The sequence below is a fragment of the Microtus ochrogaster genome, chromosome 15 (genome assembly GCF_000317375.1).
Source record: "Microtus ochrogaster isolate Prairie Vole_2 chromosome 15, MicOch1.0, whole genome shotgun sequence".
Lineage (NCBI taxonomy): Eukaryota > Metazoa > Chordata > Mammalia > Rodentia > Cricetidae > Microtus > Microtus ochrogaster.
The window spans coordinates 13,260,796-13,285,416 of record NC_022017.1 but is presented as its reverse complement, the minus strand read 5'-3'; the positions used below and the strand labels follow the sequence as shown (position 1 = coordinate 13,285,416).

At 48.4% G+C, this 24,621-nt stretch overlaps 1 protein-coding gene across 1 annotated transcript in view; it reads left to right on the top strand.

The window, feature by feature from the left end:
- Grap2 (GRB2 related adaptor protein 2) overlaps positions 1-13,177 on the top strand; it is a 21,624-nt gene extending 8,447 nt beyond the window's left edge. Inside the window, exons 2-7 of the mRNA XM_005354171.2 lie at positions 496-587; positions 4,136-4,255; positions 7,062-7,230; positions 9,660-9,881; positions 11,456-11,572; positions 12,012-13,177. Coding sequence (XP_005354228.1) covers positions 496-587; positions 4,136-4,255; positions 7,062-7,230; positions 9,660-9,881; positions 11,456-11,572; positions 12,012-12,191 — 900 coding nt within the window. The 3' untranslated portion in view covers positions 12,192-13,177. The remainder of the gene's footprint in view (positions 1-495; positions 588-4,135; positions 4,256-7,061; positions 7,231-9,659; positions 9,882-11,455; positions 11,573-12,011) is intronic.
- The last annotated feature ends 11,444 nt before the right edge of the window (positions 13,178-24,621 follow it).

Below are 24,621 nucleotides of genomic sequence, written 5' to 3'. Positions count from 1 at the left end.
GATCAAGAGTTCAAAGCCATTCTCTACAGTGAGTGCCAGGCCAGCTTGGGCTACGTGAAAATCAACTGATGAAGCAGAGGCTGATGAGACAGCTCAGGAAGTGACTTCGACCCCTGGGACCCACAAGGAAGGAGAAGGCCACCAAAAGCTGTCTTCTGACTCCAATAGACATGCTGTGGACACACGGACACACACAGATACGTGCACGCACATAAATAAATAAATGCAAAAACACTAAAATTGTAATAAAGGATTCAGGGCATGGTCTGAGTGCTTGGTCTGAGCTATGATGGGGTGACCTGAGTAAGCAGCCTTGAATGGAGAAAAATAACGGAGTTAAAAAAGCCAAATAACCAGAGAGTTGACCCGTGGTGCTCCCTCCTTCCCCACTAAGCCCTAGAGCAGATGTCCTATCCGGTGCCTTAGGCTCATTCCTCTTTGCCCTACAGTCCCTTCGTGTCCTCTCATCATTGTCCTTTGCCCCCCCCCCCCCAGATACTAAGCAACCAAGAGGAGTGGCTCAAGGCGGAGCTCGGAAGCCAAGAAGGATATGTGCCTAAGAATTTTATAGATATCCAGTTTCCTGAGTAAGTATTTCCAGCCTGCCAGGCTGGGTCTACCCACACATGCTCCCCTTACTTTTTCAGTCATCACTAAAATTATCCATGCATACCCAAGGAACTGTCAGAAATGGCTGCCTCTGGAGATCTCCCTCCCCAGCCTCCAGAACCTCACAGCGGAAGGCCAGGGTGGGAGGAAGATTTATCTGCATGGTATCACAGTCCCTTCTGAGGTTTACACCGCGTGCATGGATCGCCTACTTAAAAAAAAATTATATAAAAAATGAACTTCTAACTTAAAAATCACCTATAATGAATGCAGTGACAGAACCGCCAAGAATTCCACAGGGGGCGCTGTTGGACATCCCATTTCAAAAGCCATTCCTGCATAGCTCTTCTCCATGATTGCCTAAGGTTGTGTTCCACCCTAAGCAGGGATCCCAAACAGTCTCTGCTTGTTCACCCCAGTCAGAGAGAGAGGGGAGGGGGAAGGGAGATTCCCTCCAAAAAGAGGAAGTGAAACACTGAGATTGGGCTGTGTTTGTCTCAAGAATTGACCACAGGGTTAGATAGAAATCTAATCTTGTCTTAGAGCCAGGGTCTAGCCTCAAGAGTATAGCCTTTATAAAACATCGTAGTAGTATTGATGACTCTAACCGGGTGTCACTTTCCATGACCCAGGAGAGACAGTTGAACCAAAAGTTTGACCACTGACCTTCAATGGTCCCTTAGTGCCTCTATAATCTGCTAGGTGGCCACTGCATGCCAGTGACTCTCCCCCACCTCTCAGCTCTGCCACCTTCCTCCCAGGTGTGTGTGTAGGAGGGAAGAGCACCAAAAGAGAAGCTCCTTGGGTCCCTCCCCCTCCCTCGGGACCTCTTGCCCTGGACCAGCACCTCCTGCAGCCACATTCGGATGCAGCTGCCCTGCCTCCAGCAGAGACATCTTCTTCCCTCCCTTCTATTTTCTGTCCCTCTGCTGGAGCGTTCCTGTCAACCAACAGGCTTGCGGCAATCGTGCACGTCTTCAGTGAGATATACAAATGAGGAACAAAACCAAGAAACTGCTGGTTGCAACCCCTTCCAGTTTTCCTTTCGTTTCTTCAAAAGCATTTGCCTTCCCTGTTTCCAACTCCACCCGCCCATCCCCGTGGCTCCCCCAGGACTCCTGTCAGCAAGGTCCCAGCCAGCTGCACATTGCTGCAGTCCTTTCTCAGCCATCCTCTCGGCATGATAGGACCTCCTTCCCACCGGTGCATCTTCTGTGACATCCGCAGTGCCTCCTGGTCTGCTGGTCCCCCTCCTCTTGGTCCTCCAGTGCCCTAGCTGCTTCTCTTCAGTCTCCTTTGCTAGGTCCTCCGCACCCCCACCCTTCTCCAGTAAGCCTTTCTTATTACCATTTTTTCCCAGTGTGTGTGTGTGTGTGTGTGTGTGTGTGTGTGTGTGTGTGTGTGTGTGTGTGTGTGTGTGTGTGTGTGTGTGTGTGTGTATGTGATTATGGATGCATGTGGAGGCCAGAGGACAACCTTATGTGTCACCTGTAGGAATATCATTGACTTCTTTTGAGACAGGACAGTTAGGTTAGGCTGCCTAGCCAGTGAGCCCCAGGGACCTTTCCATATCAGCCTCCCCAGTCCCAGAATGACAGGGGCACATCACGACACTGGGCTTTTACATGGGTGCTAGAGATCAGAGTCAAGCTGTCGCACTTTCAAAGCAAGTACTTTGCTGATGGGACCATTTCCCCCTACCATTTTAAATGACTTCCCACCCCAGCGTCCTGTCCACTTTGTTTTCTCTCCTGGCTCACAATCCCCGGGCCTGCCATTTTGATTATTCTGTTTTTATCCTGTGTCTCTGGAGCCACTTAGAATGTCAGTTCCCTGAGAGTGAAGTCGCTTGTCTGTTCTGTTCACCACTGTTTTCCTAGCTCCAAGAAAATGGTCCCATGAGTTCCAAGATGGTCAATAAAAGCTGTCAGACTGCGGAGCTGTGGTGGCGCACACCTTTAATCCCAGCAATCTAGGAGGCAGAGGCAGGTGGATCTCTAAATTCAAGCCAGCTAGTTTGTTCCAGAATATCCAGGGTTGTATAGAGATACCCTCTTTCAAAGTAATTAATTAACCAATTCAAACCAGAAGAAAAACACAAAACAAATAATAAGAAATATCAAATAAGTGAGAGAGTAGCTTTTGAGTAACAAGGACGTTTGAAAGCCTGGCCTCCTGTGTCTGATACAAAATGTCAATTTTTGGAAATCTTAAAAAAAAATCCCCTGCTAATTCTAGTCAGAGAATGTAGCTTTCCTAAACATTCCTACCTGCCTGTTGCCTCTGCTGAAATCTTCCCTGCCGCGGAGCGCACTAGCATCCGCCTCCTGTCGATGTGTGTTTTCTACATGTGGCAGTCAACCATTCAGCCCTGAAGAGGGAGAAGACACCAGCAAACCCAGGCTTCAGGCCCTCTGAGCACCACCCACCATCTGCTGTCGCTCAGGTCTGGAAGAAGAGTGTCCCTCCTGCTAGCTGGGTCCGGAGTCGAGGATCTCAAATTCTATAACACACAAAGGAGTCGGAAGCTGAGGCCTGCCGTGCATTTGTCCTGAAGGGACGTGGGCATTAATTAGCTTTCTGATGGCAGCAATTAGAGTAGAAGCAGTTTGATGGGGTCCCACCTCTGCCAGCTGAGATGGAAACCCTTGTTCTAGCGCGGAGAGGAGTTTGTGATCGCCTGCCAGCAACTGCAGCCGCTGTTCCCCTTACCTGGTGTGTTTGATTTTTGGCTTTGTTTTTTTTTTTGACATTCCAACCACTGCCACCCTGACTGTGCTCTGGGAAATTTGGTTTCTCTTCCATTTCTGTTTCCCCAGTAAAGACGTTTCCAGCCTGGATTTTTGTAGGGGATGACCTCAGAGCACAGGGATTGGCTCACCAAAGAGTCGAAGAAGCTGTCTGGAGCCGCTGTTAGACTTTCTCATCTCCAAGTGTAGGCAAGATTTCCTGGACACTTGGCAGTTTCTGCTGGACACAGCAGTCAAAGACCTGAAGCTCCCATGTCAGCCCAAAGAGCCTGAACCCCTGAGCTGGACCTGTCCTGAATGTGCCTGGGTGAAAGTGCCCTGCCTCTGACATCTCGGGAAGGGAGTGGTGCTCAGGTCTTGTCTATAGCTTGGCCTGGAGCCCTGCCTCCATGCCTGCAGTGGCCCTTTTCTTTCCCATATATCCACTCTGCTGTCATTTCCTCGTGGCAGGTGGCTGCATCCCGCAGGGAGTCACTTCCACGTGGCCCCATTTTGCTCTGCAGCAGCAGACTTCCAGGATTCAAGTTTTTGCAAGCTAGAGAGAAATTTCTGGAGGGAAGGAAGGAGGAGAGCAAGTCCAGAGGAGTGGCCCATTGCTTCCCCGAGAGCTGAGGAGTGCCTTCGCTAGGTTTTAGACCTAGGTTTTAGACCAAGTGCTGCAAACTCTGAGTCAAGGCCCCCGGCTCTCCTCCCTTGAGTCACCTCTTTCCCATGTCCCTTCTCCTTCCCTGCCACCAGCATGTGTCTCAGAGAACTCTTTTGCCCTCTTGCTACAGGTGGTTCCATGAAGGCCTCTCTCGACATCAAGCAGAGAACTTACTCATGGGCAAGGAAATTGGGTTCTTCATCATCAGGGCCAGCCAGAGCTCCCCAGGAGACTTCTCCATCTCTGTCAGGTACTGGCTACTCTGAAGCCCACTTTGACCCCTCTCAGTCTGCTCCTGCTGAAGCTGGGAGGTTCCCCGGTGATCAGAAGCCTGGTGGCATCCCTTTAACTATGTTACTATTTCCTCCCCAGAACATGTGTCCTCAACTCCTCCATACACTGACTTCTGTTCAGCGTGATGTACTAGTGTAGTAGTGAGGGGGCACATGCCTTTAATCCCAGCACTCAGGAGGCAGAGGCAGGCGGATCTCTGTGAGTTCAAGACCAGCCTGGTCTACAGAGTGAGTTCCAGAACAGCCAGAGCTACATTAAGAACCATTTGGAGAAGGAAAAAAAATATCTTGTTTGGCCCAGATATTTCCAGAAAGCAAGTTGTTCTGCTTTATATGTGTGCTCTGAAGAGAACACAGTCTACAGATGTCAAGGAGGTCTGTGGAAGGAGGGGAGGGAGAAGGGAAAGGAACGCCCACTTAACTGTCTGTCTGCAAGTCCAAACCTTGACCTTTCCTGTTTCTGTCAATAGAGGGCTGAAGAGAGGTGAGAGAAAGGCAGAAATCCCCAGTCACTGCTGTGGGAAGCTGCTGGGCAGAGCCAGGCTGCTTTCACACAGCAAGGTCGTGGCAAAGCAAAACTGAGAAGAGCAGGGCCGAGTTGAGGGAGGCCCCAGGTGAGGGGATCAGAAAGAACTGTGACACTGTAACTCTTATAGGAAGTGACTCAGTCCAGGCAAGGACATGACACAGACCTACACTGAGAAACCCCAGATCTGAACCCAGTGAGTGTGGTCAGCGTGTCAAAGGCTGCAGGTCAGACTTGATGACCGCCCGACTAAAGGGCATGAACTACAGCTCCTAGCAGAGGAGAAGGCTGGAGCCTGCGCAGGACACACCTCCTGCCTGGTGACTTGATAGACAGCGCTGCCCTGCATTCGCTGATGGGTTTCAAAAAGTGTGAGGCTTTATTGCTTCCTGTGCAGAAATCTTATCTCTTGTGATAAACCGTAGCTGCTTTGTTATGTAGAGAGGAAGGATCTTTAACAAGTAGGTAAGAGGGACGAATAAATGATGGGCCAGCCATCTATAGGCATGTGCACCTCAAGCATGCTTGCAAATATCACCTACCTTGACTCCTTGATAAAATGTAAAGAACGTATTTATTTATCGTATGTGCCACTCACTGGTGATTAAGTATTTAAATATATGAGCCTCTGGGGGCCATTCCTATTCAAACACCACATCCACAGAGCCATGTCACTAGCCCTATACTCCTAGTTTTTCTGAACTAAAACTTCATAACTTGGGCAATCACAAATTGGCTCAAGCCAATATTATTTAATATCAAATTCTAAACTCATTGGATCTTCATTAGTGAAATTTTGTCCTATTAATAAACCTTATCAATCAAACCTATTTTATTTTGATTTTTTTACTTTTTCTATAAAGTTATGTGTATACGGATAGGTATTTTGTCAAGCAGCAACATGATGTTGTGATTGCTGAGAGGGAGTAAGTGAAAACTTATTACACACAAGCAATACTTCCTTCTCTATGAGTGGTGATACTATGTCTTAAAGAAAAGCCATGATTAGTGCCCAAACTCCTGGGGAAGACCAGCAGTAATGGCCATGTGTCAGTTTCCACCCCAAATCAGTTGGGCAAAAAGTGACTGTACTACCTTTGACTTTCCTTGGATAGGAGCAGAACCCAAATAAAAGATGAGAATAAAGGCCCAGAATTCCTGTTCCCTCCAACCCAGACCCCTAAATCCATCCCTAAGAAGCCTCCACTAACCTTCAGATGAATCTCTGCTCTCCAAAGCCCTTGTCAACTCTTTTTCTGCTGGAACCAGCCTTTGGCAACACTAATACTCATGCACCTGCAACATGCAAATGCAGGTCTGTTTGGGGAAAAAAAACCTTTATTTTATTTGATTTTTTGTTTTGTTTTTCAAGACAGGGTCTCTCTGTATAACTGGTTGTCTTGGAACTCACTCTGTAGACCAGGCTGGCCTTGAACTCACAGAGATCTACCTGCCTCTGCCACCTGGGTGCTAGGCTTAAAGGCATGTGCCACCCCTGAAACCAAAGCTTTATAACCAAGAAAGATGACTTGGCTGTGGAGTGAGTCCAGAGCTGATGGTAAAACCTTCCCCACCCCTTGTTTTCAGATGGCTAAAATCTGATTTCTGCAAACCCAGCACAGATGTGCCTGACCACCTAATCCAGAATGGTAGTGGAGGCATTGTTCTAGAAGCAGTCAGCATACTCACCCAGTCTTCTGCTGATAATCCCTCCCACAGGCCTGCTATAGAGCTTGGTTCGGGTTGCCTGTATCTGTTACTCCTGCTGCTGCAGAATGAGCAGCCATTGTATAGCATGCCATGGCCATGGCCATCTTGAGCTTCCAACAGTTGTGATTACCCACGTGAGACCCACACAAGATAGGCCCAGTAATGTTTCATCGTGGAATGGGGAGGAGATCACAAGGCGCGCTCCCCGCCACCACCCCAAGATGTGGAGGCAGTTAACAGTGACTGGGGAAAAGAAACACTTTCCGTGCCGGAGCTGCTTGAACATTGTCCGTGGTACCATAAGTTGCCACAGTTAAACTCACTTGTTCATCGCTTGCGTGAAATTTTTACTCTCTTCTGTCATTGGTTCCCTACCTGGGTAGGGCAGGCGTATGTTTATGTCTTCCCCTGTCCCCCCCCCCCCCCCCCAAATGTTCATACAATGCCTGCTCAAACAAACTTCATCTCTGGCTGCAAACAACCACCCAGCAGGGACATGGTCACCACTGAGTTTGCTTGATCCCCAGGCACGAGGACGATGTTCAGCACTTCAAAGTCATGCGAGACAACAAGGGCAATTACTTCCTGTGGACTGAGAAGTTCCCATCCCTAAATAAGCTGGTGGACTACTACAGGACGACCTCCATCTCCAAACAGAAGCAGATCTTCCTTCGGGATGGAACCAAAGAAGATCAGGTATGCCTCAGGTCCACAGACTCCAGGCCAGGGATTTCAGGCAGCCCGGATTCCTGTGTAAGTCACTCCCTCCCAAAAGAATGATATCCTGATCTGAAGTCAGATCTCATGTTTAATACAGCCGATCACTTCCTAGCTGGGTGGCTTTGGAGGACTCTCAGATCGTGCTTCCTCATCCCGTGAGACAGCATAAAGAGGGGGTTGTGAGTGTAAGATAATCTAATGTTCCCCATCTCTTCCCTCACTCCTAATCAAGCTACAAATGTACTATATATGTTAGCTCACATTGGAGGGCTGTTGATCAGGAATTCATGGATCTTACATCTCTGCTTTCAGCCCAGCCCAGGAGCTGCTCAAGGGTCAGGGTGACAGACAGCAGTACTAGAGAGTAGCCTAGAGGCCAAGACTAAAGCACCAGGCAGTTTCCTGATGACCTCCAGGAGCCCAGGCATGCACAAGTTTAATCCCACTTCATTCCTAACTACCTGTGTCACCTAAGCAAGTACAGAACACTTTCTGAGGCCTGGAGAGGTGGCTCGGGAGTTGAGCACACTTACTGCTCTTCCGGAGGACCAGAGTCTCATGTCAGGGGACTCCCAACCACCACTAATTCTAGGTTCAGTGGATCTGATGCCCTCTTCAGGCCTCTTTGAGCACCTGAACACACGTGACATACATATATACAGACAGATACCCCAAATAAAACACCCTTTTCCCCCACAAAGAGCATTTCTTTAAGCTGGGTATGGTAGCACATGACAGTACCCAGCACTTAGGAGGTAGAAGCAGGAGGATTGCAAGTTCAAGGCCAGCCTGGACTACATAGTAAATGCTAGGACAGCTTAGGGCAAGCAAGACACTGTCCCCCACCCCCACCCCCGCCAAATCAAACATACAAACAAACAAAAGGATGCTTTTTAAAATGTGTTTTCTCATCTTGGCATGGAAAGTACAATAGTCGCTTCCTCACTGGACCCTTGTGACGACTGAGTGGCATAATCACAGCCCCTGCCTCAGAGTCTGAGGCATGGCAGGCAGGCACCAAAGACACGATAATCAGCTTCCCACAAGGGAACCCACACACACGTGTGCACATGGGCACACCTACAAAGTACAAACTGCTTCTCAAGGGAAAAGAGCATGGCTGTAAGAGACAGGTATAATAAGCAGGGCAATGGTGGCACAGTCCCTTAATCCCAGCACTCAGGAGGCAGAGGCAGGCGGATCTCTGTGAGTTTGACGCCAACCTGGTCTATGAAGGGAGTTCCAGGACAGCCAGGGCTGTCTTGAAACCCTGTCTTGAGAGAGAGAGAGAGAGAGAGAGAGAGAGAGAGAGAGAGAGAGAGAGAGAGAGGTGTAATAAAGGAAGAAGCATGCACTAGCATTGCTGGAACCCCGGGGAAAGGTGATTGGAAAGAACCCATGCGCTTTGGGGAAGTCAACCTGCCCTTGTAAGCCACCAGCTGTTTTCAAGGCTGGGATGCAACAATCATCAGAGAGGAGGGTGTTCCCATCAGAGCACACAGAAGTTCAGCAAATAAAGGTCAGTGGAGCTCTTGTGGTTTGTTTTAACCAGGAAATGGAAAGAAGTATTCACTCTCTAGGATTCGGGGATCAGAGATAAGAGAGACAGTATAAAGTTTTCTTTAAACCGGATTAAATGAGTTAATATTTGTACAGTGCGAGCACATACAGAGCCCAAGTTTCTATGTATTTGTTTGTTAAATAAAAATAACAATAAAGTATTTCTGGTTCACGAGCTGTTACAATATGAGCAGAGAGGCCTTGTTCCTTCCTGGTTCACGGGACATCAGGCCTGTTTTTCATGGCTCTGCCAGAATGTTGCTGTCTTAGTCCGCGTCACCAGGCTGTAAATGACAGCTCCAGACTATGCAAAGTCAAGAGTAGGGCAACATGCGGGTTGTTTGTCTTGTAAAATAAATAATCCACAGGATCTCAGGATCTCAGTTGACCTTTGGGATTTTTTTCCTTCGGCACTTTTGTGTGCTCTGGGTGGGAACACACTCTGCTCTGATGATTGTAGAATCCAGCCTTCAAATCAGCTGGTGGCTCAGAAGGGAGCATTGACTTCCCCATAGCACACGGGTCCTTTTCAAGTCACCTCTCCCTTTCTGCCTGTGAAGTAGAATATTTAAACTTAATTACAGAGAGAAAAACAAACCCAGTAGGAATGGATTGAGTGGAGACCACACGGAAATGGTTAGACCAAATGGAAATTGTCAGCCAGAGGCCCGAACTCACAAACTAGGGAAGGCTGGAGAATGCAGAGACCCCCTTTGATAATGTGGAGGTTCAAACCTTAGGTTTCCTTCAAGGCTTACCACCACCACACAGTTCCTGCCAGAACAGGGACAGGGAAGGGAAGTCTAGGGGAAGGATCAATCTGGGGCCCCTATTCTCTTCTCCAGGGTCACCGGAGCAACAGCCTGGACAGGAGGTCCCAGGGAGGCCCTCACCCAAGTGGAAATGTAGGAGAAGAAATCCGACCTTTGATGAACCGGAAGCTGTCAGACAACCCTCCTCCCCGTCCCCAGCAGTACCCCCAACATCAGCAGCCACCTCCTCCGTTCCCACCGGGGTCACAGCCTCCTCCACAGCAGCGGTATCTGCAGCACCACCATTTCCACCAGGTATCTGAAGAGAAGAGAGAGGCAGGGCAAGGAGTGAAGGCAGACCTGCCCACCCCATGGCCCAGGCCAGACCAGCCTCCTGAAGGATTCTGGGCCCCATGATGGAAACTACCCACAAACCATCAGTGAGAGTATGTGCGCGCGCGCGCGCACACACACACACACACACACACACAATTCTGTCAGCAGAATTCCAATTCCTTCTCCGTAACCCATGAAAAGAAAGCTGGATTAAAATGTTCGGAGCCTTGTTTATCTACCTTTGCCTGTTACAGACGGGATAGCAGCTGGCTTATGGAGATGGACAATGCAGGGTTCTGTGTGAGCTGCCTGTATCTACTTCCCCAGGCCCATATTCTGCTATCAGCCCCCACTACCATGCAAACATAATCCAGCAACTAGCACCACATTTTGTCATTGGCATGGTCCGGTGCATTTTCTCTCTTTTTGACTTTTTATAAGCTGTTCTGTCTGCCTGATGGATCTTTCCCGGTCAGTCCCACTCCTCCTTCAAGCTGGAGCCCAGGCGTCACCTCTTCCCGGACTCCTTCCCTGACCTACCCAGGCATGCCTGGACACTTTCCCGTCTGTTCACTTAGCACATTACTGTATATGGTTCTTCCTCTAAACTAGTAAATGTTCCTGATTTTTGTTTTTAACTAAGAAAAGAGCCATACAAGCTATCTTTGGTGGTGCCTGCCTATAACCCCAACATTTAGGAAGCTAAGACAGGTGGATTAAGAGCCCAGCTCTAGCCTGGGCTACATAGTGAATCCAAAGTTAGCTTGAGCTACAAAGCAAGACCCTGTCTCAAAATCAAAGAAAAGAAGGGGGTGGGAGTAAAGTGTTTGCTAGGCAAACAAGAGGGCCTGAAGTCAGATTCCCATCACCCACATAAATGCCAGCATAGGGGAACACATCTTTTGTTTGCTTGTTTGTTTTTCAAGACAGAGTTTCTCTGTGTAGCTTTGGAGCCTGTCCTGAAACTCACTTTGTAACCCAGGCTGGCCTCAAACTCACAAAGATCCGCCTGCCTCTGCCTCTGCCTCCCAAGGGCTGGAATTAAAGGTGTGTACCTCCACCATGGGGAAGGGAAACACATCTTTAACCTCACTGCTGAAGTGAGCAGTTAGAAATAGCAGATCCCAGCAGCTCATTAGCCTGCCAGTCTAGCTGAATCAGTGAGTCCCAGGTCCAGTAACGTCCCTTCAGGTGGATGGAGAGTGACAGAGGAAGATGTCCAATGTCAACCTCGGGCCTCTACCCTCACACTCACACATATGTACACACAAATGATGGTGGTGACAATTGACTGCACTCCTGAAGCGTGGGTGCACAATGCCCCAAATAACTGCTATTTGATTGGGTAAATGAAGTCCATCATTCTTGCCTTTAAAATCTAAGATCCCTTCAGATTCCTTCCTGTCCATTTTCCAAGATGAAGGACGATGGTCAGGGAGTTAGTTCTTAGGTGTGAGTTCTGTAGACAGCACCCAAGCAAGGCACAAGGGTGGGGCAGGCTGTGAGAGACACCCCTGCTGGCAATGTAACCACCCTCTGTTACCTGTGTCTAGGACCGCCGTGGAGGCAGCCTGGACATAAATGATGGACATTGTAGCATCGGCAGTGAGATGAATGCCACCCTGATGCACCGGAGACATACGGACCCCGTGCAACTCCAGGTGGCAGGGGTGAGTGAGCAGAGAGCACGCACGAGATGGCCTCTCGGGAGAGGGATCAGCCTGGCTCATTCAGGCTGCCGTTTTCAGTCTGACTGTTGAACTTTGTTCCTGTTCTTGCTCTTCTGGCCACGGGAGATGGGTGAGCTTTGTCCCTGTGACCCAGTGCACTTGGCCTCAGGACAGGCTCAGCATTTGGGCACTTGCCTGACATATGTGAGGGCCCAGCTTCCACCAAAGCAGAGCAAGACCATATCAAGAACAAAGCTGGTGAGTGTCCCAGCGCCCTAGGGCCCAGGGCTGTGCACAGCCACTCTGCTTTAGATTGCTTCAAGGTCAGTTTTTTGGAAGGACCCAGGGGACTCAGGATAGAGCCATGGTTCCCCTGTGTGACAGTTGCTCCAGAGACCAGCCTACTGAACTCATCAGCTTGTCTCTTGCTCCCCTCTAGAGAGTGCGCTGGGCCCGGGCACTGTATGACTTCGAGGCTCTGGAAGAAGATGAGCTGGGATTCCGAAGCGGGGAGGTGGTTGAAGTCCTGGATAGCTCCAACCCATCTTGGTGGACCGGCCGTCTACACAACAAACTGGGTCTCTTCCCTGCCAACTACGTGGCTCCCATGATGCGATGAGTCCCGCTGGGCGACTAGAGGCTTTTTGTCTGAAGCTGCCTGCAAGATACGGACAAGGGAAAAAGAGTTGGACTTTATAACTAACTACACATGCATGCATATGATGTACACGTGTGCCCGTGTGTACACAAAACATGTATATGCATGCCTATGGCTACACACAACATTTTCTAATAGTAATTTATTGGCAGCTGGGTTGGTTCATTGACTGGCATGAGAAGGAACTCGAGGGAAGAATGGGGTGCTTTTCCGGCTCTTCTCTGTGTGAGAGGGCAGGGAGCGGAGAGCAGGGCAGGAAAATGGACTTCTCCCAACCCTTGAACTTTCACAGCTTCTTTCCTGGCTTGGGAACTTTCCAAGAGAGCAAGCAGCTAAGCAGAGGTCACACCCCAGCAATGGACACACAGGACGGGGCTGGGCTTGGCGAGTAGGCCATGTTAGGTAGCTCACCTGGCCCCGTCCATCTACAGGGTAGCTTCCCCTCTGTTCTCCACAGAGCAGGCACTGCACCCTGAGAACTAAAGTTTAGCAGATCCAGGGCCACAGGCACCAAGCAAGTCTGAGCAGGTAGCTGGCAAGGGCGTGGTCAGTCTTCTCAGCTTGGTGTGGGAGAGCCTTACAAGCCTCAGGCCTAGTCAATGCCTGACAGAAACTTTTACTTTTCCACCAGTGACTGCCCATTGGGTGATCCCCTTCCCCTGTAGCTGATGAGAGAGAGTGTCTCTAACATGGAGACACCACAGAGACAAGTGCTAGGGAATACAGGGCTTCTCCACAGACCCTTGTGGCTTGCTTGAATGTAACTTCTGCTTTCCTGGCTGCAAAGAAAGCTGTAGCCTAGATTCTAGGAAGTGCAGGGAGAAGCCCTGGCTGAGAATGTGGGATGTGTCAGCAGCCTCATTTTGTGGTTATAGGGGTTGTGTCTGTGGAGCGCTCTTGCTTTTTCCTCCTGATTTTCTGTGATTGAGGGGTGTCTTTGCCAGAGGGAAGCCAAGACTGCAGATCAATAAACAGATTGACATATTTGACTCTAACCCTGGACAGGAGCTTCATGAATATGAGTTTCCTCTTCCGTCTGCATGTTCAGCCTCTGGGGGCCTCCCTTCACCTAGAAGGAGGAACCCCACTGACACTGTCCTTCTTTGTCACCTCAAACTCGAATTGTGTGTCCTGGTGCCCACCCTGGAGAAGAAAGAGCAGAGAGGGCGGGCTGAGGGGAGGGACACTGGAGAAGAAGAAGCTCGGTGCCGTTGTGGAGCCTGGAAGCAAACATGTCACAACAGAAGGCACTTACAAGGGTGTTGGTGTAGTCACGTGTGGATGTGTGTTCTGAGACAGAAAAAGAAGCGCTGGGGTGCAAGTGACGGCGGGGCATATGTGGCAAGGGGCCCTCTCCCCTGTGTCCCCTCCTGCTTTAGGGAGGGACTGAGGGGCATCTGCTACTGAAGCGATAAAAGAACAGTGTGACTCACAAGTCACTGCAGTGTGGCATATACACTCGGTCCCTTGTGACTCTGATTCAACAATTCTCTGATCCCCGGGTTCCCTTTAGAGAAAGAGAGGGAGAAAGAGACTAAGAGGAAGAGAAAATAGCCAGGAAGGGCAGGGAAACAGAGCATGCCTGAGGAGCAGCTGCAGCCTCGGGAAAGGGAGGCAGGGGAGGGGTCAGAAGATGGAGAGCAGATGAGCGGCAGAGGGGAGGGGGTTGTCAAGTGGGACTCGGAGCAGAGAAGGGCCAAGGAGGTCTTCCTCCTGCCTTCCGCATGAGAACGGAAGCCGAGGCCAAGTGGGCCCGATCAGCAAGCTTGGTAGTGGGAGATGTGAAACATTACAGTAAATAAAAGCCAAAAGTGATGTTTGGTTTTACAGTATTTGCAAACCATATGCTCTAAACAGCCCACAAACTTCATCCATTTGGCTGATTCCGTGGGAGGAGCAGCCCCGGCTGAGGCAGAGATGACTAGTTTGGTTCTGGTCTAGATGCTATGCCTTAAAGCACTATACACTACTGTCTACTAGACAGTCATAGTCTTGCCTGTCTATATCTGGTGTCTGTGTGGCCGGCCCTAGGAGGAGTGGGTACTCACTCCCTCCCTGGGGGTGGCAGGGATGCTAGGCCCAAAACACCTAGAATGGGCATCCTGTGGTAGCAGCCATTGTGAGGGATTTTTATTGAGGGGCATTGCTGTGCCCATTAGCAGGGCTCAATTCAGAAGGGAACAGGGAGTCACCTAAAACACTAAGGGAGAACAGGGACTCATGGGAACCAGGAAGATTAAGACCAAACTGTTCACTCGGGGCTCAAATCTCTTTGGCCTCTGCTGCTGCCGCCTGGGAGGTGGGAGAAGGGCATGAGGATCCCTATCTATCCTATCCCTTACCTATGTTCTACATGCCAGCTTCTTAGAGCCAAGGCAGTTTGTCTACCTCGTGTTTCTCACCAGCAGAACAGCCAGCAGCCAACACACTGTCCCTGATTTTGGCCGCCACACCCTAGGTGACTTCGTGACATCTGAACAGAGAACTTCCAGAGAAAAGCCAGTTCCTGTCGAACCAGTTGTGGTTTCCTCCCCCACTTACTGGAAATGACGTCATTTCTAAAATCCAGAAGCTGCCGTGGCCCACTCACCTTCAGCTCGTCTGGGGTGATTGAAGGAAACCCTTCTCGAAGTCTTAAGAATCCGAGAGCACTGTCTAGGGACCGTATTAAAATGCGGGGTTCTGACTCAGCCTTCCGCCTCTAACAAGCTCCCAGGTGCTTTCATCCGCAAGGGCATCAGGCACACAGATCTAACTGGATTCTCTTTGTGGGGCTCTTCAGTCACGGCTCTTTGTTGCTGGCTTTGGGACAGGCGAGACTTGTTACTGTTATTATGACATCCTTTCTGTTTGATGGCCAGGTGACATATTTTTGCATCTTCATCAGGACTCAGAAAAAGTCCAAGTGATAGGCACTTAGCTGAGACACGAACAGGAACCCCCTAATAGAAACCACTTGAAACAAGAGCAGAAGTTGTGGAAGGTGCAAAAGATTTCTCAGAAAATCCTTAAAGAGAAAAATCAATGTCCATCACTTTGGGCTATGGGCAAGGCACGGTCGTCACTAGATCTCAGCTAACAGCCCACACAGGGGATAGACTGGCCTGGTCAAAATAATTGCAGGACTCTTTGTCTAGTTGTGTGTCTCTCTGTAAGACAGGAGTGTGATTAAAATCTACCATGGCAATATTTTAAAACATTTATTTGTGTTATTGTTTTTCAAGTCTTTCTGGTTCATCTCCCTCCATGGTCCTCCTGTCTCCCATAGCAACTGCACCATCCTCTGTACTTGTGGCCCTGCATTCCCTCCTATCCCTGGTACACACTCTATGCTGATACCAAGGCAATCTTTGGACAGACAAATCCAGTCACACCACTTTTCTCTGCACTGGATCCTGCAAGATCTGACCCTGCGGGATCTTCTCTCTAACCGCCTCTTGTTTTCATGCCCCTTCTCCACTGTCCTTCTTTCAGCCTCCAACTGGCTAAGAACTATTCCCAGGGTTTTCATAATTGTGGGTACCCTGCAGAATGCACATTCTTTTCTTTTATTGTGGATGACTGCTGTTCAGATATGGGTTTACATATCACTTCCTCTCAGACTCCCCCATCTGAAATAATATATCCCTCTAGGTTACTTCATGAGTCCCATTCCTTTCCTGAAGAGCGTGCACAGAGATGGGGACACTAGAGTGGGTGGTGTGGCTGTGAGGCTGTATGTTCCTCGGGGGCAGGGATCACTGTGTTTTGTTGCTCCTTGTATGCCTAGCATCTCACACTATTCATGATACATGGAGGAGTGCCAGAAATAGGTGTCTAATGAATGATGTGTTCCTCCAAGCTTAAAACCTTCATCTTGGAGAGAAGCTCTTTCAGGTATAGGACAAGAAGAGAGGAGTGAAACATGAGTGTTCTCTCTTCCTAGAGCACTTATTAAGATGGGAAGTAAACAACTCAAAATAGCTTCAGGAAGTTCCTGAAATTGACTAGATTAATGGGGCCCCTTTCTCCTCGATAGTATATAAGCAGTAAAGACTGCCAAGATTCTTAGAAGAGACTCAAACAGAGAAGCCTGGGAAAAGCAGAGACCTGCTGAACTGCCAGGAAGAGACTCAGACCAATAAAGCCACCAGTAAGGACACTCCCCAACCTGGTGAGCTGCCTTCCAGTTGTTCAATGAGCTCCAGGTTTCTAGTTTCTCATGAGCTGTCACCCATACTGGGGTGGGCTTTGGTGATACAGCTATCTTTGAGTCATTTGCTCCTGTAAGTTACCCCTACCCAAATCCTTTTAAGTAACCTCAGTAAACTCACTGATTTGCCTCATGGGACTTCAGTGGCATCCGTACTTTGGTCTGCCACTGGTTCCCTGCCCGGGGTGAGTAGATATTTCTTCATATCTTCCCGGGAATAGTCACACAGCAATGAACAAGTACCAGCTGCCCCATCTTGTCTATTCATTCATCCCAAATGCCTCAAGCATTCCAGACCTATGGGTGTAAGCTTGGGGATTTTCTCTGTGATGTTCATGTGACTGAAGCTTTTGCCTCTGCCCTCAGATACTCCGCTGGGTGTTTCTGGGAAACTCTGTCTACTCATGCCCATTGTGCCCAACATCCTCCGCTCACTGTGTTTTGGATTGCTCTAAATCACGTGTGTCAAGTGGTGAAACGGTCTGACTCTTCAGGCTATGGAATCTGCCCCATGATCTATGTGGCGAGGAGAATGGGGAGGGAGTGGCTGAAGTATGGCCTGTGCCCAGCGCTAAAAATACGCCCCAGTTGGGCCCAGGATCCCTCACAGTCTCCCACGAACTCTGCTCGTACCTTCTCACCCGAGCCCTCTCTCCATCAGACAAAATGGGAATGACAGCCTTCCCCTCCCCCCACGTTGCTCCTCTCTCCTTGGTACATGTTTCTTCTTTGAGCGAAGAGAACCACGCCACACTGCTTTATTTGTGCAGCAAATAACACATAGGGACCAATGCGTGGCACACAGTTCTTTCTATGTTGGAGCTTGGCTACAATTAGGTCATTAAAGCCGGGCGGTGGTGGCGCATGCCTTTAATCCCAGCACTCGGGAGGCAGAGGCAGGCGGATCTCTGTGAGTTCGAGACCAGCCTGGTCTACAGAGCTAGTGCCAGGACAGGCTCCAAAGCCACAGAGAAACCCTGTCTCGAAAAAAAAAAATTAGGTCATTAAATCAACCAGCAAGTGTTTGCATAGCAGCTCTTACGGGTCTGGTAAGATCAGTCACGAGGTTCCTCACTCACATCTCCCCGCTCTGCCCAATCCATGCCCACACCACAGCTACTCTCTCATTGTCACTTCTTTGCCAGTGACCGCACTGGCCTCTGCACGGTTCCCTTGCTTCCTATCCGACGTAGGCTCCCTTTGATCTAGCCCCGAATGGCTGCCAGACAGATCTTATAAACATGTAAAGCAGATGACATTAGGCTCTTATTCAAATCCTTCAGGGGCTCCCAGAGCTCTCAGTTCCAAGTCCTTAGCATTCCACTCCAGGCATTGGTGATCTGCCTGCTGCGTGTTTGTTCAGTCACATCCCCTCTCCTGAGCCATCTCAGTCAGCACAACTGTGGTCCCAGAGTGACTCATACTGTCTTCAACCTCCAGCTCTCCTACCTTTGGTTCCTTTTGCTTGGAATGCCTTTCTCCCAACATTGTTGTTATTGTTCTTTAGACTAGAGTGATGCCGGATTAGTTCTGCAGCTCTTTTGTTCAGTGTGGCGGCCATTCACCATGTGTAGCTATTAAATACTTGGTTATTACTTTTTTTTTTCAGAGACAGGGTTTCTGTGTGTAGGCCTGGCTATCCTGGAACTCACTCTGTAGATCAAGCTGGCCTTGAGCTCAGAGATCCTCTGCCTCCCAAGTGCTGGGATTAAAGGTATGAGACACCACTACCTGCTTACATTTTAATTTTTTTATTTAATTGTCTGAAGAGGGTCTCATGTAGCCCTGGCGGGCACTGAATTGGATGTGTAGCAGAGGATGACCTTGAAATTCTTGTCCTCCACCTCTCAGCTGCTGGGATTATATTCATGTGCCACCACACCCAGCTTGCAACTGGATACTTGAAATATGGCTAAAACAAGTGATTTGTATGTCGCTAGTGGTTACCTTACTTGGTAGCATGGATCCAGACACGAATCCTTAGCTCCAAATTCAAGTTTCTCACTGGGAACTGCCTCATTGCCATGGCTAATACACATGCCTCTCCCTAATGTACAAGCCTAAAGCATTATCGCTCTGATTCTGTTCCAACACAGAAAACACTGTATGGTACCGAGTGATTTGTTGCTCTGCTCCACACCTAGATTGGATAGCTCAAGGCAAACAGCTCACTCAGCGAGCGGTTGATACACGAAGGCAGGCTGTGCTGGTGCGGGCTTAACAAGAGGCTCGGAGAGAAAAGCCCTGATTAGCGTTCTTTTCCCATTCTGTGATGTAGACTCTCATGCTAAAGGAACGAGAAGACGAGCCCCAGCCTTCAAGAAACCCTTTGCCAAAGACAAATCTTAGGGGAGTGAGGAACAAGAAAAGGCAGTTAATAAACTTATAATTTTATATAAAATGTCTTATATAAATTTCTATAGTATGTTTATATATACTATGAAGGCTAAAGGGGAACTGTGTGTGGGGAGGCAGGATGACCAGCAAGAGGGGCAGAGAGGGAAAAGGGGAGGGGTGTGAAGAAGGAACTAAGAGCAAAGGATAGTATCTATGTACGAAGGTGTCACAGTAAAACCAATTTCTTTGTAAGTTAGGCAAAAATTATGTTTAAAAGGGGGCAAATCTAGGCTGGGACTGAGGTTAAGTTGTTAGAGGGATAGCCTAGCACGCTTGAGCCTGGGGTTCGATCCCCAGCACCACATAAACAGGTGTGTTGCTACGTGACCGTAAATGGCAGCACTTGGGAAGTGGATGGCAGGAGAATGGACCATTCAAGGTTATCTGCAACTATGGTCAGTTTGAGGATAGCCTGGGACTATATGAGGTCCAGTCTTGAGAGAGAGAGAGAGAGAGAGAGAGAGAGAGAGAGACTGAGAGAGAGAGAGAAAGATCTGATATGGCATTACTACACAAATTTTACCTAAGAGAGTTCAGTGCAGAGAGAATTGCCACTTTTTAAATATAATTTTTAAAAACTATTATGCTATGTTTTTGTCTGTATGAGTTTTTGCCTGCATGGATGTCTATGTCCCGTGTGGGTGCCTGGTGTCCATGGAGACCAGAAGAGGCCATTGGATCCCCTGGAACTGGTGTTGTAGGCAGTCGAGAGTCACAACATGAGCACTGGCACTCAGACTAGGGTCCTCTGGAAGAGCAGCCAGTGCTCTTAACCACTGAGTCATCTCTCCAGTCCCCAGGATTGTCACTCTTGAAACTTAATTAGAAGAAATGAGCAACCTAGTTAAAAATTAGTCAAAAGACCTGGACAGACTTCACTGAAGATGACGTCCAGACGGCAACAAGCATCCTTTTGAGATGCCTGAGATCATATGCCTTTAGGGAGTTACAGTATAAAACAGCAGTGAACTAACACTACCCAGTTCAAAACACTGCAGACGGCGACCGCTGGTAAAGATGTGAAATCATGGGAGCACTTGGCCACTCACTGCACATGCAAGGTCACATTCAAAGACAGACTGGTGGCCTCTTGTCATGGGACCCAGCACCCACATTGCTTGTGGTTGCTGAAACTTATGAACTCAAAATCCTATACATTTTAGCAGCTGTATTCAGAATTTCCAAAATGGAAGTGATCACAAAGCCCTTCAGTAAGTAAATGGGTTAGGTACAGAAAAGAAACCTTATTTCAATGCTTTTTTTTTTTAAGGGAGCAATTGCTAGGTGAGGGGCTCATACTTGTAAGCCCAGTCCCCAGGAGTGAGTTTCAGGCCAGACTGGACAGGGTAAAAACCTGGCTTAAAAAAAAACCAAATCACATGTATATTACCACGGGGGAGCAAAAAACAAAAAACAAACAAACAAAAAACCCTCTCTGTAAGGCTGCCTACTGTCTGATTGCACCCTTAACTCTTCACAAAGCTAAGATGATGGAGAGACTATAAAGATGAGGGTCACAGCCAGGTATGGTGCTATGCACATGGAAGTCCAGAACCTGGGAGGTAGGAGGATCATGAATTCAAGGCTAGCCAGAGCTGCAAAGTACGACTACATCTCAAAAGCACATTTTTATTGTTTCATTCGAGACAGGGTCTTACGCCATTTGGCTTTGCTTCCAACTTAGAGTGTAGTGGAGGATGACTTGAATTTCTGGTCCTTCTTTTTCTACCTCCCGAGTGCTGGGATTGCAGGGTTTAACTAATGTGTTCCATTTATGGCACACTGGGGTTAGGATCCAAGGCCTTGGGCCCACTATAAGCACTTTGCCAATTTAGCCACATCTTCATTCTCCTGGACAGCCTTCGTTGTGTTTTGTCTTAAATAAAATAAAATGACTTAGGAGGCAGAGGTTAGTAAGTTGCCACAGGCTTGAGGCCCAGCCTGGTCTACATAGTGAGTTCCAGTCCTTCTCGGGCTACATAGAAAGACTTGTTCTCATAACAAACAAAAGCCCAAACTTTTAAAATAGTAAAGTAAAAATGTCCGAGGGATGGAGGAATGGATAGACCAAGTGTGGAGAATGTTTAGGACAGGCCAGCTACTCCGTGTGCTGCACAGGGCGGGTGCATGTCTGTCTGCTGAGACCATGGAAAGTGCAGCAGTCAGGATGAGTGTGGACGTTGGGTGACAAAGCTTCGGTATAGATTCATCAACTGTAGCAGATACACCACTCTGTCCCTGGATGTTGACACTAGGAGAGGCTTCACATGCCTCTGGGGAGTTCTGGATCTCCTGTTTTGCTGTGAGCCTAAAATCGCTGAAAGGAAAGTTCCAGTTAGAAATAATAATAACAACAACCTGACTGCCACCATGTCTGACTTTACTGAACTTGCAGTGGGGGAGAGACTTGTGTGGTTGGCTCTAGGGAACAGATGGAACCCCACTCCAGAATGACCTCATTCCTGTACGAATGGAGCATTCTGGGAGTGGGAAGGCGTGGAGGGGTAGTCAGACCTGCAAGAGGCCGGGCATGCAACTACAGGTAGATCATGGTTGTAGCCTGGAGTTAAAAGATTGGGGAGTCTGGCATATCTTAGATTTATTCAGAAAGAAATATGTTTGGTGTTTTTTTTTTTTGTTTTGTTTGTTTGCATCAAGAATTGCCCCGGGCATCTCCTGAGTTGCCCAATCAGCCTGAACCTGAGATGTGAAGATGGGGGCTTGACCAGACGTACTTTAACAGGGTGTCATGGTCTACCAGAGACAGGAGTGCAAAAGTGGGCAGTGCCTAGCTTGCGTGCCTCATGAATGCAACAATGTCATCCCCTACCCCCCTGAGCAACATCAGTGCCTCCTCTCAGTGGTTGTTGCCATTCCCATCATGACATGCAGACATGGCAATGTCTGAGGAAGAAGAGGCACCCCCCTCCCAAGTTTAACTAGTGAAACAAACTTACCCAGGAATTCTCAGCAGTCACCCCCTTCCCCATGACCAAGATAGGATCATATATCACTCCTCAACCCGCCACATCCAAAAGAATAAGCAAGCCAACCATCATTGGGTAAACCCTTGAGAAGGAATCCTATAGGAAGCAGAACCAGGACGGGCAGGTGGGGCTCTGCCCACAGGAAGGAGGAGATGTGGGTGAGTGTTAAGACCAGGTCTACAGGGAATATTAGAGGAAGAACCAGCTTGTTTATGACCAACAGGTCATTCCATAAACTTGTCTTGGCTTAAAAAAGGGACAAGAAGGAGGCTGAATGAATAATCCTCAGCTCCCTCCACAAATGAAATGTCTACATAGATGTATGTATGTATGTATGTATGTATGTATGTAGCCTTCCACCAGCCTTTGTTGGTGAACTCCCTCATCCACAGTAGACCAGCAAGTCAATGGAGGTGGGCTCCATGCTATGCAAAAGAATCAGCGCTGTACTCAGGCAAACACCTTTATGTTTGCACTGTGGACGAAGCCCAGGCTAGCCCTGGGCTGTGCCATAGTCCCAACATTTTGCTGATCCTGATGTGAAATTCATATACCTAGGTGCTCCCAGTTAGGCCTCTGTGCAGGTCATTTGTGGCCATCCCATTTCTCTACATCTGAATTCCCCAGGGGAGGCAGCAAGTGGTGTCTCATTCCTCAGCTCTGACCTGGTTATAGGGAGTTGCTAGGTAACTGCTTCCCACGCTGGAGGAGGCTTAGTTACCATGGCAAGTCCAGATGGGTTGTTGGGGGGGGGTGCAAAAGAAAGGGAGGGGAATGAACACCAGCCTTGACTGTCTTTGCTCTCTCCAGAGGTACTGGAGCTCAGGGCAGAGCTTCAGTCTCTCAGAACCTCAGTGTCTTCATCAGTAAACAAAAGGCAAGACTCTTCTTGCTCTAAACACTTAGTGCATGCAGACAGCATATGCTCAGTGAACAACTGGTGCACTGTCCCTCTTAGGCAGGGTTCAACTCAGGGTAGATGCAGACGGGATGAAGTGTGTCCTTTTAAAAAGCAAATAGAGGACTTAGTAAGTATGTATCTCCATTAAGACAAATAGAGCTTGTGGAAATTCTGCCTTCTATTGGTAACTTAATTTTTTGAATGTTTTTTTATTGTTTTCCTTATTTTGAGGCAGGATCTCATCACGTAGCCCTGACTGTCCTAGAACTCTTTATGTAGATGTAGACCAGACTGCCTTCAAACTCTCAAAGAGATCCACACCTCTGCCTCTTGTGATCCTTGATTAAAGGAGTGCACCACTGTGCTCTGTTAACTTCAAGGATTTATATTCATAAGACCTTGGGGGCTCTGTGGCTCTATTTCTGAGCCTAGACTTCCTTTCTCTTTATTTTCTTTCTTTATGTCTTTTATTCTGTCTCTTCGTGCTGGGTATAGAACTCAGGGCCTTGTGCACACCAGGTACTTGCTCTACCACTGAGCCACATCCTCAGCTGCTTCACTGACTCTTTTGTTTGTTTGTTTTGCTTTGCTTCTCTGTGTAGCCATGACTGTCCTGGAACTCACTCTGTAGACCAGGCTGGCCTTGAACTCACAGAAATCCACCTGCCTCTGCCTCTTAAGTTCTAGGATTAAAAGTGTGTGCCACCACCGTCCGGCTGCTTTATTGACTTTTATACTCCTAGGACACCTTTCTCCACCCCGCACCAGTGTTTCAGGGTGAGGCCCCTTCAGATATTCCATGGCTATCTGCAGTATCCAGTATTGCATGCTCTAGAGGGATCTCCTGACCAATTTCCTAGTCCTCCTAGGTTTCCTACATCCAAAATGACATAAGAATCTCCTTTCTGCCATGTTTTCCTCCTCACAATCACTGGACCAAAAAAGACTTAGTCTGTCTTGTTCCCCAGGGGAGGCAGCAAGTGATGTCTCATTCCCTATCCATTGGAACAGTCCTATCCATTCCTGCTGTCACCACCCTCTCCTGTCAACCTAGGGGACTGGGATGTGGTACCAGAGTGCATGCTCATCATTATGAGGACGTGGAAGGCAAACAACTCAACTGAATATGTGTTTTCAGCCATTTGGGTGAACAGTGAAACTGTGTATCTGTTTTTCATTGTTCTTTGGTTTTGGTTTGTTTTAAAGACAGAGTTTCTCTGTGTATCAGCCCTGACTGTCCTGGACCTTGCTCTGTAGACCAGGTTTGCCTTGAACTAGCGGAGATCCACTGGCCTCTGCCTTTCAAGTGTTGGGATTAAAGGTGTATGCCACCACTGCCTGGCTCAAGCTGGTTCTTAAAGGGCTTGGAGATTTGGAAAATAAGTGGAGGTCTTTCTAGAGGTAACTGGTGTGAGGAAGCAGGAAAATGCTGCTCAGTTCCAAAACAGACAGGCTACTAAGAGGGTGTCGAATAGGTGAATGAGTGAATAAACGGAACTCCACACCATCTAGTACAGTTCATGACATGTGTGTGTAAAAGTAAATTGATGTGCTCATGTGCACATGTGTCTAAATAGGTACATTGTGTGTCTCGGGGATGGGGAATGACAGAGAGAAGACATAGTCAAGAAAATTGTTTGGCCTCGTGGAAGTTTCTGCATTTAAATTGCAGGCTGTTTGAATACTATTGGCAGTTGAGGGCTAGGAACCGAATGGCAGGATAAAGATGCTGCTTGGAGGTGCTGGAGAAGTGACTCAGCAGTTAGGAGTACTTGCTGCTCTTCCAGAAGACCTGAGTTCAGTTCCCAGCACCCATGTCCAGTGACTCACAATTGCCTGTAACTCTAGCTCTGGAGAATTTGATGCCCTCTTCTGACCTCTTCAGGTACCTGTGTGCACTAATGTGCACGCAAA